At 34.0% G+C, this 16,097-nt stretch overlaps 2 protein-coding genes across 3 annotated transcripts; both read left to right on the top strand.

Annotated features, from left to right (window-relative positions):
• Positions 1-803: 803 nt before the first annotated feature.
• On the top strand, positions 804-3,657 carry LOC110660979 (catalase isozyme 2). The gene is made up of 8 exons (XM_021819456.2): positions 804-971; positions 1,271-1,367; positions 1,485-1,762; positions 1,863-2,639; positions 2,743-2,832; positions 2,914-2,981; positions 3,077-3,170; positions 3,272-3,657. The coding sequence occupies exons 1-8, from the start codon at positions 957-959 to the stop codon at positions 3,329-3,331; spliced, it is 1,479 nt and encodes a 492-aa protein (XP_021675148.2). The 5' UTR covers positions 804-956; the 3' UTR covers positions 3,332-3,657.
• Positions 3,658-3,801: 144 nt separating this feature from the next.
• LOC110660980 (catalase isozyme 1) lies at positions 3,802-15,681 on the top strand. 2 transcript variants are annotated; one of them, XM_021819457.2, is made up of 11 exons: positions 3,802-4,045; positions 4,128-4,243; positions 4,486-4,573; positions 11,468-11,639; positions 11,906-12,002; positions 13,030-13,307; positions 13,744-14,520; positions 14,730-14,819; positions 15,026-15,093; positions 15,227-15,320; positions 15,415-15,681. In XM_021819457.2, exons 4-11 carry the CDS (start codon positions 11,625-11,627, stop codon positions 15,472-15,474), a joined length of 1,479 nt encoding a protein of 492 aa, XP_021675149.2. In that variant the 5' UTR covers positions 3,802-4,045; positions 4,128-4,243; positions 4,486-4,573; positions 11,468-11,624; the 3' UTR covers positions 15,475-15,681. The 2 variants fall into 2 exon arrangements, with proteins under 2 accessions (XP_021675149.2, XP_057987178.1); XM_058131195.1 differs by lacking the exons at positions 11,468-11,639; positions 11,906-12,002.
• Positions 15,682-16,097: the final 416 nt, after the last annotated feature.

Below are 16,097 nucleotides of genomic sequence, written 5' to 3'. Positions count from 1 at the left end.
CTGATGATCATGTTGAGAATTGATGAATATGTATTCACAGAATTATTACTCCATTAGGAAAACAACGAATCTCTGATGATGAGATATTATCTGAAATATTGCACACTTTCTTTCTGGTCCCCACTTCAACCCTTTCTTGTTACCATTAATAACTTTGGCCTCAATGGTGGTCCCTTTCTTTTTCACATACCTTCCTCAATTATGAGGTTAAATCATATTTTTTTTACCTAACCATTAACCACTGTAAAAAAAAAAATTAATTATAAAAAATTTTAAAATTAATCCAAAACCATTTAGAGTGAAAAAAGAGAATTCATATAGTCGATTTTAAATTTTTAGAATACAAACCTAATTGAGTTGAGTTAAATTGTAAAAATTTTTCTATAAATATACACATATTAAAAATAAAATAATAGAGGATCGTTTGATACGAAAGTGTTTGATATGAAAGTGTGATAAGGTAATAAATTTAAATTCAATAATATTAGAATAATTTTTAAATTTTAAAATTTTGAATTGAAATTTTAATCAAAATTGATTATATATATAAAACAGATAAATATTTTATTAATTTAAGATTTGATAATATACTATCATATTTTTATTTATAATTTATTTATATTTTTAGGGTTAAGGTAATGGTCTAATGCAATTATCAATGATGGAATCATTTAGTAATGGCCAAAAAAATATCAATGTTATTTTCAACTTTCTAAAAGAAATTTCTTTACTGCAAACCTGGGGACATGTGAAATTAGAGAGTAAAATTCTAAAAAAATATATCTAAAATTTGTGGGTAAGGGTATGCATTGGAAGAAAATGTAGATATCATGAACAGTGGCAACTAGCCTTGGAGTTGTATAAATATACTTCCAAAGCTAAGCTTCCATATCACAGAAATAAGGATCTAGCATAGCCAAAGGTTTCAAAAAACTATAGTCTTCCCTTCTTTTCTAATGGATCCTAACAAGGTAGCACTGCTAATGCCTTTCTTAGTCAATTTCTTGATTTTCTATAAGCTGTCTGGTTTTCGCTTAGCATCATTTTGAGTCTGCATTTTTTTTGCATGTATCATGCGTATAATAGAATTTTCTATTTTTGGAAAATCAGAATCTATGAGATCAGTTAAAAAATGGAAAAACTACACCTTCTTTAAGTAATCTCAGATCATCACTATCCATATGCATTATTTTGGCAGATTTTTTTATGTTGTTATCAAGTTAATGTTGTATTTGGCGAAAGGCTGAACTTTGTTCTTTTTTGGGTACAGTTCCGTCCATCAAGCGCAAACGATACCCCCTTCTGGACCACCGATGCTGGTGCTCCAGTATGGAACAACAACTCCTCCATGACTGTTGGAACCAGAGGTGATTTTCAATATCTGAATATAATGTTCATTCTTGTTCTTGTGGAGAACCGTTTGTTTTAGCATCAGATCAATCGTCTCATTTAATTTAGCTATGGCTTTGATCGTTTGGCTGCAGGTCCAATCCTTCTGGAGGACTATCATATGATAGAAAAGCTTGCCAACTTTACCAGAGAGCGGATTCCAGAGCGTGTTGTCCATGCCAGGGGAATGAGTGCTAAGGGTTTCTTTGAAGTCACCCACGATTTCACTCACCTTACATGTGCTGATTTCCTTCGAGCCCCTGGAGTTCAGACCCCTGTCATTGTCCGTTTCTCCACTGTTATCCATGAGCGTGGCAGCCCTGAAACCATCAGGGATCCTCGAGGTTTTGCGACTAAATTTTACACCAGAGAGGTGAGCGATTTTGTCATCATCTCGATCGATCCTGTCTGTAATATTATTATTACTGCATCTCTTATTAATTTTCCTCTTTTACTACTTGTTAACGTGACAGGGTAACTTCGATATTGTGGGAAACAATTTCCCTGTCTTCTTCATCCGTGATGGGATAAAATTCCCTGATGTGATACATGCCTTTAAGCCCAATCCCAAGTCTCACATCCAGGAGTACTGGAGGATCTTTGACTTCTTATCACACCATCCTGAGAGCTTGAGCACATTCACCTGGTTCTTTGATGATGTTGGAATTCCTCAAGATTATAGACACATGGAAGGCTTTGGTGTTCACACCTTTACTTTCATCAATAAGGCAGGAAAAGTAACCTATGTGAAATTTCACTGGAAACCCACCTGCGGAGTCAAATGTTTGATGGATGACGAGGCAAAGAAGATAGGAGGTGCCAACCACAGCCATGCTACGCGGGATTTATATGACTCCATTGCCGCTGGAAACTTTCCTGAGTGGAAACTCTTTATCCAGACAATGGATCCCTCTGATGAAGACAAATTCGACTTTGATCCACTTGATATGACCAAGATCTGGCCTGAAGATATCTTTCCGCTGCAGCAAATTGGGCGTTTGGTCTTGAACAGGAACATCGATAACTGGTTTGCTGAGAATGAGATGCTTGCATTCGACCCTGGTCATGTGGTTCCTGGTATTCACTATTCAAACGACAAGTTATTCCAGCTTCGGACCTTTGCCTATGCTGATACTCAGAGGCACCGTTTGGGACCCAACTATAAGATGCTCCCTGTTAATGCCCCCAAGTGTCCTCATCACAACAATCACTACGATGGTTTCATGAATTTCATGCACAGAGATGAGGAGGTATATATACATATTCCTCCTCTCTCATGGCCAATTGCCAGTCTCAGATTAAGATTTTTTTTTTTTTTGGAAGATTCCGTTCTAATCAGGCTCTATTTCTCAGGTGGATTACTTCCCATCCAGGTATGATCCAGTTCGCCATGCTGAGAGAACCCCACTTCCTCATGCTATCGTCAGTGGAAGGCGTGAGAAGGTCAGTAAGAGTTTCCCTGCTTTTCTTCCTCCTTGGTTCTTCTGTCAAACATTACTGACTTTGGTGATTGTTATGATGCAGTGCGTCATTGAAAAGGAGAACAATTTCAAGCAACCTGGAGAGAGATATCGATCTTGGACACCTGACAGGTAAACCTGTGGTTCTGCCATTGCAAGCTTCTCAATTACTGAAAGATGAATAGTATATTTGAATTTCTTAACTTACAATTGATTTCTTTTTCCAGACAAGAAAGATTCCTCTGCAGATTGGTTAACGGTTTATCAGACCCCCGTATCACTCATGAGATTCGCACTATCTGGGTCTCATACTGGTCTCAGGTTAATTAATTAGACTCGATCGACTCCCTTTCCATTAATTCATTTCCTTTCAATTTGCACAAGGTTATCTAATCCTGGGTTTATTTGCTTGTGATATGCAGTGCGACCGATCTCTGGGTCAGAAGCTTGCATCTCGTCTCAACGTGAGGCCAAATTTCTAAAGACTGAGGATGAGACTACGAGTCACTGTCGCAGACAGATCATTTCTGGGGAGGAGCACAAAACCATTGTCAATCTCCACTTTGCTATGTTTTATATTAGTACTAAAACAATAAATGCTCTAAAATTATCTAATAAGGACAAGACAGATGATCAGGTCGTTATGTTGTTCATCTAAAATTACTGCATCAGAGTGATGCTGTGCTATGTGATGATCTTCTGGATCGATTATTCTTTTCCAATTTCTGTAATTTCAATTTTCAATTCTCTGTAACTCTCTGTGTTCACTACATTCCAGCTATATAATTAGTAGAAAACTTTCAGTTCATTCACCAGAGAAAATTCCATGAAAATGTCTAACCACAGAGGTGAACCACATACTCCATCTGCCGTTTCTGCAACACCAATTCCAACTACTGCTAGACCTTATATTCGCCAAATACTAATTCCCCTCCCAATCCCTGGACCCAATCTGCAGGTATGCTTTCTCCCCTTCTCACTCCGTATCAAATAACTCATTCCCACGTTCCTTGGCTTCAAGAACTGTGAGGGACAGGAATGTGCACTAAGAATTTGAAAATTTTGAGACAAAACAGGAAAATCTCTTGGCAGTCTTCTTTTCATGAGGATCTCTTATGGTAGATGACTGTTAGACAAAGGCATTAAAATTCTGCAAGAAAAATGCCTGATTTTCTAATGGGGACCTGATGAAGCAGGTATTTATTCAGATTATTTATGTTATGCATGTTAATGATAATTAAAAGTGTTAATATATGATTATGGCATCATTAATGCTAGAGGGCAGACGCTGGGAGGCAATCATGCTTCATTTCAATCCCTGTATAAATTGGAAAGATGTCAAGTCCTGAATTCCTTGATCAGTTCTGGTCCAGCCCTCCTTTCAGAAATTGGAGGTCCATCTCTGTCTCTCTCTCTCTCTTAAATAATTGATTGAATATTTCCTACCACAATGTTGACTTAACATCTCAATTAATTCCACTTATTGTAACCCAATTTTAACATAATTCATGGCATTTTAACATATATTAATAAACTCATTTAACTTTCATTTAATTATATTTTATTAAAATAAAATTATAATTCAATAATTTTATTAATATCAATTGAAATTTAATAATTCAATTTTTTTTTCCAGCATGTGCATGCTGACTCTGGGGTAATGCTTTTCAAGTTTCATTTCTGCGTGATGAACATGATGGGCATATTGAGCAGCAATCAACCCAGTAAGTTTTACTTTACATGAGTTTCTTTTCTTGTTATCTTGCCTTGGTCTGTGACCACATCATGGTGATTTATTCTCAAGTTTTGGCTATGTGTTTTAACCAGATTATTTAAACCAGTGTTATTAAATCTGGCCCAAAAATTAACTTGGCAAAGAGATCTGATGAATGGATTAGTAATTATTATTAAAAATTAATTAAATAAAATATTTATTAATATAAATAAATAAAAATATATAACTAAATTTTAATTATTTAAAATAAAATTTTGATATTTATTAAGTTATATTTAATAAATTTTAATTGTGTTTTTTAAATTTTATATAAAAATATTCAAATAATATAATGTATAAAATTTTTTATAAATGCATAATTCTCTTTTTAATATTTATGAAATATTAAATATATATTAAAAAATAAATATATTGAAGTTAAAAAAGATATATAATTTTCAAGCTAACTTCGCCTAAGTAGTTTGCGCTTAGCCGGTCCCAAGCTCGGATAAAGGAGGAGGGTTGCGGTAGGTGACAACCAGCATAAAAATTTCGTCATACTTTATGATATGGATTCAAATGATATAAACGTTGAGGCGTCCTCTACTAACGATGCGCTACATCGGAGCCCGGGTGTAGTGAGAAATATGCAAGGGTGTAGGGCGTTCACCGAAAGCAACGTGCCGTGCCGGCGCTCGGGTGTGGTGTTAAGTGAGTAAGGGTTCCCACATCATGAACGGGTGTGGGTAAAGAAGTTAGTCCATAGAACAGATAGTAGAACAGAGGGTGGAACAGAACACAAGATAGATATAGAAAACAATAGAAAATATCATAGAAGGAGACAAATTAGGAAGGAACAGGATAGGAGGAGGATCAGGGTTGGCACTTGGAATGTTGGATCACTTACAGAAAAATTAATAGAGCTTGTGGATACCTTGGAAAGGAGAATGGTGAATATTACTTGCATTCAAGAGACTAAATGGGTAGGAGAGAAAAGTAAGGAAGTGGGTAATTTAGGGTATAAACTGTGGTTTACCGGAAAGGAGATAAATAAGAACGGAGTGGGCATAATCATAGACAGGACATTGAAAGACGCAGTAATAGCTGTGAAAAGAGTAGGAGATGGAATTATACTAGTAAAGCTCGTACTAGAAGGAGAAACAATAAATATAGTTAGTGCTTATGCCCCACAAATAGGACTAAACAGTGAGAGTAAACAAAAGTTTTGGGAAGATATGGATGATTTAATGCAAAGCATACCAGATGAAGAGAATGTTTTCATTGGTGGAGATTTGAATGGACATGTAGGAAGTGATAGACAAGGTTATGAGAATGTTCATGAAGGTTTTGGTTTTGACAGTCAAAATGAGGAAGGAAAAAATATCTTGGATTTTGCTATGGCATACGACCTAATACTAGCAAATACCTACTTTATAAAAAGAGAGTCACATTTAGTGACTTTCAAAAGTGGGCAACATAGAAGCTAAATCGACTTCCTCTTAACCAAGAAGACAAATAGAGCTCTATGCAAGGATTGCAAGGTCATTCCAGGAAAGGCTTTAACAAGTCAATATCGCTTGGTGGTCTTAGATGTCAAGTTTATGAACAATTCAAGTAAGGTCAGAAGAAATAATGTAGCTCGAACAAAGTGGTGGGAGTTCAAATGAGTAAAGCAAGTGAAGTTCAAAAATGAGCTTCTTGAGTCTGAAGTATGGAAGCTGGATATGGAGGCCAATGATATGTGGATACAGATGGCATCAAAGATTAGAGAAGTAGCTAGAAAAGTACTTGGAGAGTCTAAAGGACATGGACTACCCTCAAAAGAGAGATGGTGGTGGAATGAGGAAGTACAAAAGGCAGTGAAGAGAAAAAGGGAATGGTATAAGAAATTACCTAAATGTGATAATAATGAGGCATATGAACAGTACAAGATAGCAAAGATAGCAAAAAAAGAAAAAAAAAGTTTGTCACAAGAGCAAGAGCCTTTGAAAAGTTATATGAGAAACTTGGAACTAAAGAAGGGGAGAAATATATTTATAGATTAGCAAGGAGGAGAGAAAGGAAATGTCAAGATCTCAATCAAGTTAGATGCATTAAGGATAAAGAAGGAAAAGTGTTGGTGAAAGATGAGGATATTAAAGAAAGATGGATAAATTATTTTAATGATCTCTTTAACAATAGTCAAAATGGTAATAGCGTGAATATAGATTATAGAACAATAGAAAAGAATGTAAATTATACTAGAAAGATTAGATCTTTAGAAGTAAAGGAAGCACTTAAGAGAATGAAAGTGGGTAAAGCCTATGGACCCAATGAAATACCAATTGAAGTGTGGAAGTGTTTGGGAGATATGGGAGTGGCATGGTTAACTAAATTATTTAATAAGATTCTAAACTCAAAGAAAATGTCTGATGAATGGAGGAGGAGCATTTTAGTACCTATTTTTAAAAATAAGGGAGACATACAGAGTTACTCAAACTATAGGGAAATTAAACTCATGAGTCATACTATGAAGTTGTGGGAGAGAGTTGTAGAGCATCGACTACGTCATGATACTTCTATCTCTCTCAATCAATTTGGTTTCATACTCGGTTGTTCAACTATGGAAGCGATTTTTCTTATTAGAAGCTTGATGGAGAAATATAGAGATATGAAGAAAGATCTACACATGGTTTTTTTTTTTTTATTTGGAGAAGGCTTATGATAGTGTTCCAAGAGTTGTCTTATGTAATGTGTTAGAACAAAAGAGGGTATCTATTAGATACATACAAGTGTTGAAAGATATGTATAAAGGAGCAACTACTATTGTGCACACAGTGGGAGAGGACACAAGAGATTTTCTGATCTCAATTGGATTACACCAAGGATCAGCCATAAGCCCTTACCTTTTTACATTAGTTTTAGATGAATTGACGAAACACATATAAGAGAGTATTCCTTGGTGCATGATGTTTGCCGATGATATTGTTCTGATAGATGAGACACGAGAATGAGTCAATAGAAAGCTAGAGCTTTGGAGAAATACTCTAGAGTCAAAGGGTTTTAAGTTAAGTATAACGAAGACAGAATACATGCATTGCAAGTTCAGTGAAGGCCAAACTAGTGATAGGGAAGGAGTTAGTTTGAATGGAGTGGTACTGTCCCAAAGTAATCACTTTAAATATCTAGGCTCAGTCCTTCAAGTAGATGGGGGATGTGAGGAGGATGTTAGTCATAAGATTAAAGCCGGATGGTTGAAGTGGAGACGTGCCACGGGAGTTTTATATGATCGTAAGATTCCCAATAAGTTGAAAGGAAAATTTTACCGTACAGCCATACGACCGGCTATGTTATATGATAGTGAGTGTTGGGCACTGAAAGAGTCGTATGCGTCTAAGATAAGTGTTGCAGAGATGAAAATGTTAAGGTGGATAAGTGGCCATACTAGACTAGATAAAGTCCGTAATGAGAGTATTAGAGAAAAGGTAGGAGTGGTGCCAATTGAAGATAAGTTGAGAGAAGGGAGATTGAGGTGGTTTGGTCATGTGAAGCGTAGACATACGGAGGCTTCAGTTAGACAAGTAGAGCACATTAGGTTAGAGGATAGAAAGGAAAAAATGGGTAGACCTAATTGACTTGGAAGAGAGTAGTACAACATGACCTAAAAGCATTACACATTTCTGAGGATTTAACCCAAAATCGTTTAGAGTGAAGAAAGCGAATTCATATAGCCGACTCCAAATTTTTGGGATAAAGGCTTAGTTGAGTTGAGTTGAGTATATAATTTTCAAGCTAACTCAATTGATTTTGATTTTAAAAACTTTTTATAAGATTTTGGTATCCAATTCTCTATACCAACACTAAAAAAAAAAAAATGATGCATAATTAAACCGACTGGATCAACTGGGTTCGGATTAAACTACCAATTGACCGGGACAAACCCGGTTGCTTTCTTGTCTAATTCAATTATAAACCTAGATTGATTTAAGGGTCAGTTTATAAGTTCAACCAACCAGCTTGATCCGGATTTAGTAACTATAATTTAAACAAACACCAATCAAATAAAACTTTAAAAGTAAAAAATTAGAAAAATTAAATATATAATTTTTTAAAAATAGAATAAAATAAATCAATTATCAATTTATCACATTCACATATTTTTTTTTTAAATAAGAAATCATTAAATTCGCACGACACATTGTGTTGAGCTCTTAAATCTCTTACAGACTTAGCTCTAGCATAGTTTGAATTTAAAACTGAATCTAAATTGATTCGGTCTAATTTAAAATCAGAACCTATTAAAGCTCTATAAATTTGAACCGAAATCAAATTATTTTCCCTTTCCTTTCAAATTAAATCAAAATTGAATTGTTTAATTCAAACCTATATTTTAGGAATGGAAACTAGCCCACTAAACAGGTCTAGTCGCTCACACATAGAGTGGTTAAATACGCTTATCATATGAAAAAAAAAAACATAAATATAATATATTATGAACCAAAACACAATATATATATATATATAAAAACTCTAATGTAATTCAATTTATTATCGCTCAGAATATAAATATATTAAATTTCTATATTTAATAAATAAATTTTATCATATATAATCTGTCGAGGTTATTAGAAAGATTTCATTTTATTAAAAATACAGGCCAAATCCCTTGGGTAAAATTGGTCTCGACCCAAGAGGACTTGGCCCAAATTCTAATCCTAACTTAAAATATAAAAATGAAAATGAAACGGCCACGACTAATATTAGTGTGGCCCAACCCATTGTTAAATGTTTACATCAAAGACGGTTTATTACTCAAAGTAGAATAAAATAAAATAAAATATTATTTTTTTAAAATATTTGAAAAAATAAAATTTTGTTATAAAATAAAAAAAATCATTTTATATTAAATTTATGGGTTGGAATTGTACTAAATCATTTGTTGTTAAAATTTAATTAAACTTTTGAGAATGTTTAATTTATATATTTTTTTATTAAATTTTAATCTCTACTCAAAATTCAACATTTTATAAACGCAAAATCCTTTTAAAATGAAATTTGGAATTCAATAAAATGGATATTTTTCTTTTCTTTCTAAAAACTATAGGACAAAATTATTTATGATATTCCAATTGACTTTGTCTAAACTTAGAAAATATATTTTATATAGTAATTTAATTAATATAAATATATTTAAATTATACTAATAGGTATTTAATATGACTGATTTGATATTTTTATCCCTTAAATGAGATTGAGCGTTGGAACAATATTAGTTCTAATCTATTGAGTTAGAGATATTGTACAATATCCAAAAAATGCATTTAAATTATGTAATATAATTTTATTTTGAAAAAATTATAAAATTTTAAAAAAATATCTTATCTCTATAACTAAGGATAACTGATAATAGTCTTATTTAAATTTATAATTAAATTAAATTAATTTAAATTTAAAATTATATTAAAATCAATGATCTTAAATTACATAAAATTGGTTAAATTAAAATTAAATTGAAAAAAAAATTAAAATTATAATTGTGGAATTAGAAGCGATATTTTTTATATAATAAAAAAATAAAATATTTATGACATGATGGTCATTATTTTATTAGACTCAATATTTAAAATTATTAATTTACATATTTAATTTAATCAAATCACATAAAAAGAAATTTATTATCAAATTTGATATAATACTCAATAAAATGAATTATTAAATAATTTATTATTTTTTTTATTATATTTTTAAATAAAAGTAATATTTAACATCATATTAATATAAAAAATTAAATTAAATTAAATTAAAATCACTTCATTAGATTAACCACTAAATTTTGATTTTGTTGGTGAGCTTACCTCACACTCACAGCCCATTCTGATCCTTATCATCAAAATGATCAATTTAGCAGCTTTCGCGCACTCCATCGCTATCTCTTTAATATCCGAAACTATCCATCTTCAGCACTTTCACATCGTATAAGGACACACGTTTCAAGGCTTATTATGATAACGTGTCAAAATATCAGTGGCCCACGTGGCCTATGTGGTTTAAACTTAGATAAGGAGCCATTACCTAGTGACGTTTTCAATTGTTTTATTACTATTTTAGCATTTGATTTTCCCAATTCGTCTCCGATCAGTCTTGATTTTCCCACCACATTTAAATCCTGATGCCGTAGTGGGTCCCACTTCTTCTCTATCCTTTTCGTCCAGTCCTGCATAAATATCGTCGTGCTTTCAATTTATCGCGAATTGTGGCAGAGCCAATGTTCATCTTTAACCATTCAATTTATCCACCTGTCTTCATTTTAAGGAGAAATTCATCTAAAATTTAATAAAATAATAATAAATAAAGTTTTTTTTTTAAATTTTTTTACATTAAAGATTGATATTTTTCTATATCGAGTCCATTATATTTTGTGTATTCAGCAAAAAATAAAAAAAAAATCTCATTATCCTTGATAGTATATATTCAAATAGAAGCATCCATGTAATCTTCAATTTAATGATTCAACATTTTTGTGGGTTTTTTTTAATTTAAGTAAGAAATATTTTTAATTAAATAGTGGATTATTTTCTAAATAAAATAGAATTTTTATAATAATATTATTTATAAATAATAAAATTTTTATTAAAATTAAAATTAAAATTAAAATTATTAATGTTATAAATAGAAATACTTCAATATAATTAATATTTTTATATATTTATTTATTTATAATAAGTTTATCATTTTATGATAACGTGCTGTATAATTTCACTTGTGGCTGTTTTTGATCGTCTAAACGTATATATCGCGATAAGCGTAAAACAAGGCGAGATTTGAAATTACCGACAGTAAAATTTTAAATTTATCTGGATGGGAGGAAAAATTTTACATTTTTGGGAATATTTTTTTTATTTTTTATTTTTATGGATAACCATAGGCGTTACAAGAAAATGGACGTGCAAGCGACGAGCCTCTATAAATAGCCAGAAAGTAGAGTTCTTCTTCGATTTGAACGCGACTCTCACATTTAATTCGGTGTTTTGGGGTCTCCTTTTCTCACCAAACCCATCAAAAATTCAGAAATATCTCTTGCTATGGATCCTTACAAGGTACTCTTCTAATCCCTCTCGTCCAATTTCTTGATTTTCTTCGCCATTTCATACTGTTTTTTTGTTGTGATCATCTTTGTTTGTTGGTATTTTTGGAACTAGCTGTGGTTCTCTTATCTAATTGATTGTTTTCGACTCTTTTTTCCATTTTCATCGTGGGGTTTTGGTTGTTCTAGCGTAGCTTGAACATGAACAGATTATTCTTGTTTTTGTTGTTGAGTTTGTGAATTCCTGATTGTGTTCTTCTTTTGATTCTGATGATATAGAACCGTCCATCAAGCGCTTACGATTCCCCCTTCTGGACCACGAATTACGGTGCTCCAGTATGGAACAACAATTCGTCCTTGACTGTTGGGCCCAGAGGTATTTTATTGATGTTTCTGTTGATCACCTTTGTTATTGGTATCATCACAAGCACCATCGCTGCTGTTGCCGTCTTTATCCCAATTATTAGAAATTGAAATATTGTTACTCTGGCTTTATCCCTTATTGTTAGTCTGTTTGTTGGAAGTCTTTAATGGTTGTTCTTATCTATTATCCGTGTTTATAAGATGTTTACCACTAAAATGCATCAGCGTTTTGAACTATTACGCATCTCCACTAAACTTTTATTCAAAAAATTTAAATTCCACTATATGGATTCTTTTCTTCACTCTAAATCACTTGGATTAAATTTTAAAAAATGTATAATGTTTATAAGTCAGTTTAGGTTTACCTTTTCTTTTCTCTCTGTCCTATCTAACTGGAGCCTCTATGTCTACGATTCATATGATGAAATTACTTCAATCTCTGTCTCTGCTCTTAATTTATCCTCAATTAGCATCACTCTTACCTTTTCTCTAATACTTTCATTTCTAGTAAAACTACTCATCTTCAGTATTTTATCTTAACAATACTTATGATAAATAAGAAGCATGTTCAGTTACTTATTAAAATGGAAATTTTAGATGTTGACTCGCCAACGAGGTAAAACAGAATTGCTTCAGTTGCAAAATTACGTGCTTATTGTGAACTTTTTTTTTAATAACTCACAGCAAAATTATTAGTGTTCCTTTTCAATTATGTATTCGAGCTTATGTATACAAAGTAGGTTGATTCTTTACGCCCCTTGATAATAAAGTTATGCAATGAGGCTGAATCTAGATCCATAATGAACATGATTATTCTAATGGGGAATTAGATTAGCATCATAATCTCTCAACACTGGACGTGGACATTTTTGTCTTGTTTTCCTTTCCTTCTCTTTTTCTTATGCTGGCAAAAAAAAAAAAAAAGTCTTGATCTTTTGGGATTTAATTTGAGTTCTTTGGCCAGTGTATTTTGCTTTAGTAGAGTTGAAAAGCAGCAACTGAAGATCTAAGCTGTGCCCTTTTCCCTCTTTTTTGGCCAGGTCCAATCCTTCTTGAAGACTATCATCTGGTGGAGAAACTTGCGAACTTTGATAGGGAGAGGATTCCAGAGCGTGTTGTCCATGCTAGGGGAGCAAGTGCAAAGGGTTTCTTTGAGGTCACCCATGATGTCTCTGACCTTACATGTGCTGATTTCCTTCGAGCCCCAGGGGTTCAGACTCCTGTCATTGTCCGTTTCTCCACTGTTATTCATGAGCGGGGCAGCCCAGAAACCATAAGGGATCCTCGTGGTTTTGCTGTGAAGTTTTACACCAGAGAGGTAGTTTATGTGATGTCACCCTATTTCTGTAATATATTAGCAGATATAAGATGTATGTGATACTTGTTATGATGGAGATGGTCTTGGTGTGCTTGGGATTTCATTTACAAGTAAGATTTGGCCAAAGCTGATAATTTTGAAAAACTTCTGGGAGTAATTGTAGTATCTGCCAACTTATCCATGTGTTTGATGAAAGTTGGTACTGCCTGTCTTAAAATGAAAATCTAAGTTGTTTACTTTCTGCATGTGTTTGCCTCTCTATGAATTTAAGATTGGTTTAATATGTATAGAAAAAGTTATAAACTTTTGTAGGAATTAAGGTTATGTAGGTGCAATATTCATTCATACAAGACATGAGTTCATTAATTGTTTGAAGCTTTCTGGATTAAGTTTTCAAGATATTGGTTCTCTTTTTTTTTTTTTTTTTTTTTCTCAGGGCAACTTTGATCTGGTGGGAAACAATTTCCCTGTTTTTTTTATCCGTGATGGAATAAAGTTCCCAGATTTGATACATGCATTTAAGCCCAACCCTAAGTCTCACATCCAGGAGAGCTGGAGGATCTTTGACTTCCTATCCCATGTTCCTGAAAGCTTGCATATGCTCAGCTTCCTTTTTGATGATTTGGGTATTCCACAAGATTACCGGCACATGGAAGGCTCTGGTGTTAACACCTATACTCTAATCAACAAGGCTGGAAAAGTACACTATGTGAAATTTCACTGGAAACCTACTTGTGGTGTGAAGTGTTTCCTGGAGGAAGAGGCAGTCAAGGTTGGAGGAACCAATCATAGCCATGCCACCCAGGATCTATATGACTCCATTGCAGCTGGCAACTATCCAGAGTGGAAGCTTTACATCCAAACAATGGATCCCAATCATGAAGAAAAATTTGACTTTGATCCACTTGATGTGACTAAGACCTGGCCTGAGGATATCCTGCCTCTGCAGCCAGTTGGCCGCTTGGTCTTGAACAAGAACATTGAAAATTTCTTTGCTGAGAATGAGCAACTTGCATTCTGCCCGGGTATTGTGGTCCCAGGTGTTTCATATTCGGATGATAAATTACTTCAGACTAGGATCTTTTCCTATTCTGATACCCAGAGGCACCGACTTGGACCAAACTATCTGCAGCTCCCTGTTAATGCTCCAAAGTGTGCTCATCATAACAATCACCATGACGGTTTCATGAATTTCATGCACAGGGATGAGGAGGTATTTTAGCCAACATTTTCGTGGGTTTGTGTGCCTGGGAAATGTTTCTTGTAAAATTGGATCATACCACTCTGTTTACACCTAAAATATTTCTTTCAACCTCCCAACAAAACCTTTATATTCATCATTAGTTGCTTAGGTGGTATTATTGTTTTCTGCTCTGTCTTCTAGTTTCTTTTCTGATCTGGTGCTATGATGCTATTTCTCAGGTCAATTACTTCCCGTCGAGGTATGATCCAGTTCGCCATTCTGAGAGGTTCCCCATTCCTTCTGCCATTTGCAGTGGAAAGCGCGAGAAGGTTAATTTCCTCTTCGTTGGGTCTTCTGAGAATTTAATCTTGATATGGAAGTGTCATATGGCACCTCCTTGTGTGTGTGTGTGTGTGTGTGTGTGTGTGAGAGAGAGAGAGAGAGAGAGAGAGAGAGAGAGAATGTGTGTATTGGGCATCAGGGAGCTGCTGCAGTATGTAACGTAATTTTTTTTCTGACTTTGCTGATAATGCAGTGTGTCATTGAGAAGGAGAACAATTTCAAGCAACCTGGAGAGAGATATCGGTCTTGGGCACCTGACAGGTAATCTCATGTTTTGGCTGCTGCTTTTGAGATGGAAGATAATTGAAAAAAAAAAAAAATATATATATATATATATATATATATATATAATAATGGTATCCTTTCTGCCCTTTCTTAATCCAATTGTTTCCAGGCAAGAGCGATTCCTACGCCGGATGGTCGAGTGCTTATCTGATCCCCGTATCACTCACGAGCTTCGTAGTATCTGGATCTCCTACTGGACTGAGGTTAGAATTTATTTCAATTCAGTGCATCTTTAAACTATGAGGTGGAGTAACATTGATGTTCTGATGTGTTGTACTGGGTTTGTACTTGATGCAGTGTGACAGATCTCTGGGTCAGAAGCTAGCATCTCGTCTCAATGTGAGGCCAAGCATTTGAAGATGATGCCAGCATAATATTCCAACTCAGAGCGATGATAGTGATTCAGAAGTACAAAATCAATGAATCGTTGGATTGCTTTACCTTCCATGTAATGCGTCTCTTTTGACTAGATGTTATCATCTAATAAATTCGAGTTGTATGCTGTCCATTCAGACTTGTTTTACTGTCTCTTAAGATGGTACGGCATGTGGTTTACTGGATTCACATCTTAGCTGTTCTTATCTGCTTACTGCTTAGTATTTGCTCTGCCACAACGTGTTTTGGCAATCTTATTAGTAACTTGAGGGCTGCGGCTGTGTCCTGCATTAGCGCATCCCAAGTTTGCTAGAATACTTTCACAAGAGAATAATGAAATTGGAAAATGGAGCATGACTTCATGGTTGTGCCGGTGCAGGTGCAGTAGCAGTTGCAAATTAGGACTTGCACTTTTCAGTCATTATACAGTATATACCAATTTTAACAACAGCGATGGACCACTATTTACATTCAAATTTGGTTTCTTAGCTAGCTGCCTGTTAATAAATCAATGATACATACTTTATGTAGTACAATTAAGTATTCACTGCCATGATTTTGAGGGATCAGAGATGAAGAAATCTTTGAGCATTTGAATTAGAAAT

The sequence above is a fragment of the Hevea brasiliensis genome, chromosome 2 (assembly GCF_030052815.1).
Source record: "Hevea brasiliensis isolate MT/VB/25A 57/8 chromosome 2, ASM3005281v1, whole genome shotgun sequence".
In the NCBI taxonomy this organism is placed as follows: Eukaryota; Viridiplantae; Streptophyta; class Magnoliopsida; order Malpighiales; family Euphorbiaceae; genus Hevea; species Hevea brasiliensis.
Note: the sequence above shows the minus strand (reverse complement) of the source record. Positions and strands in the feature narration are given on the sequence as shown.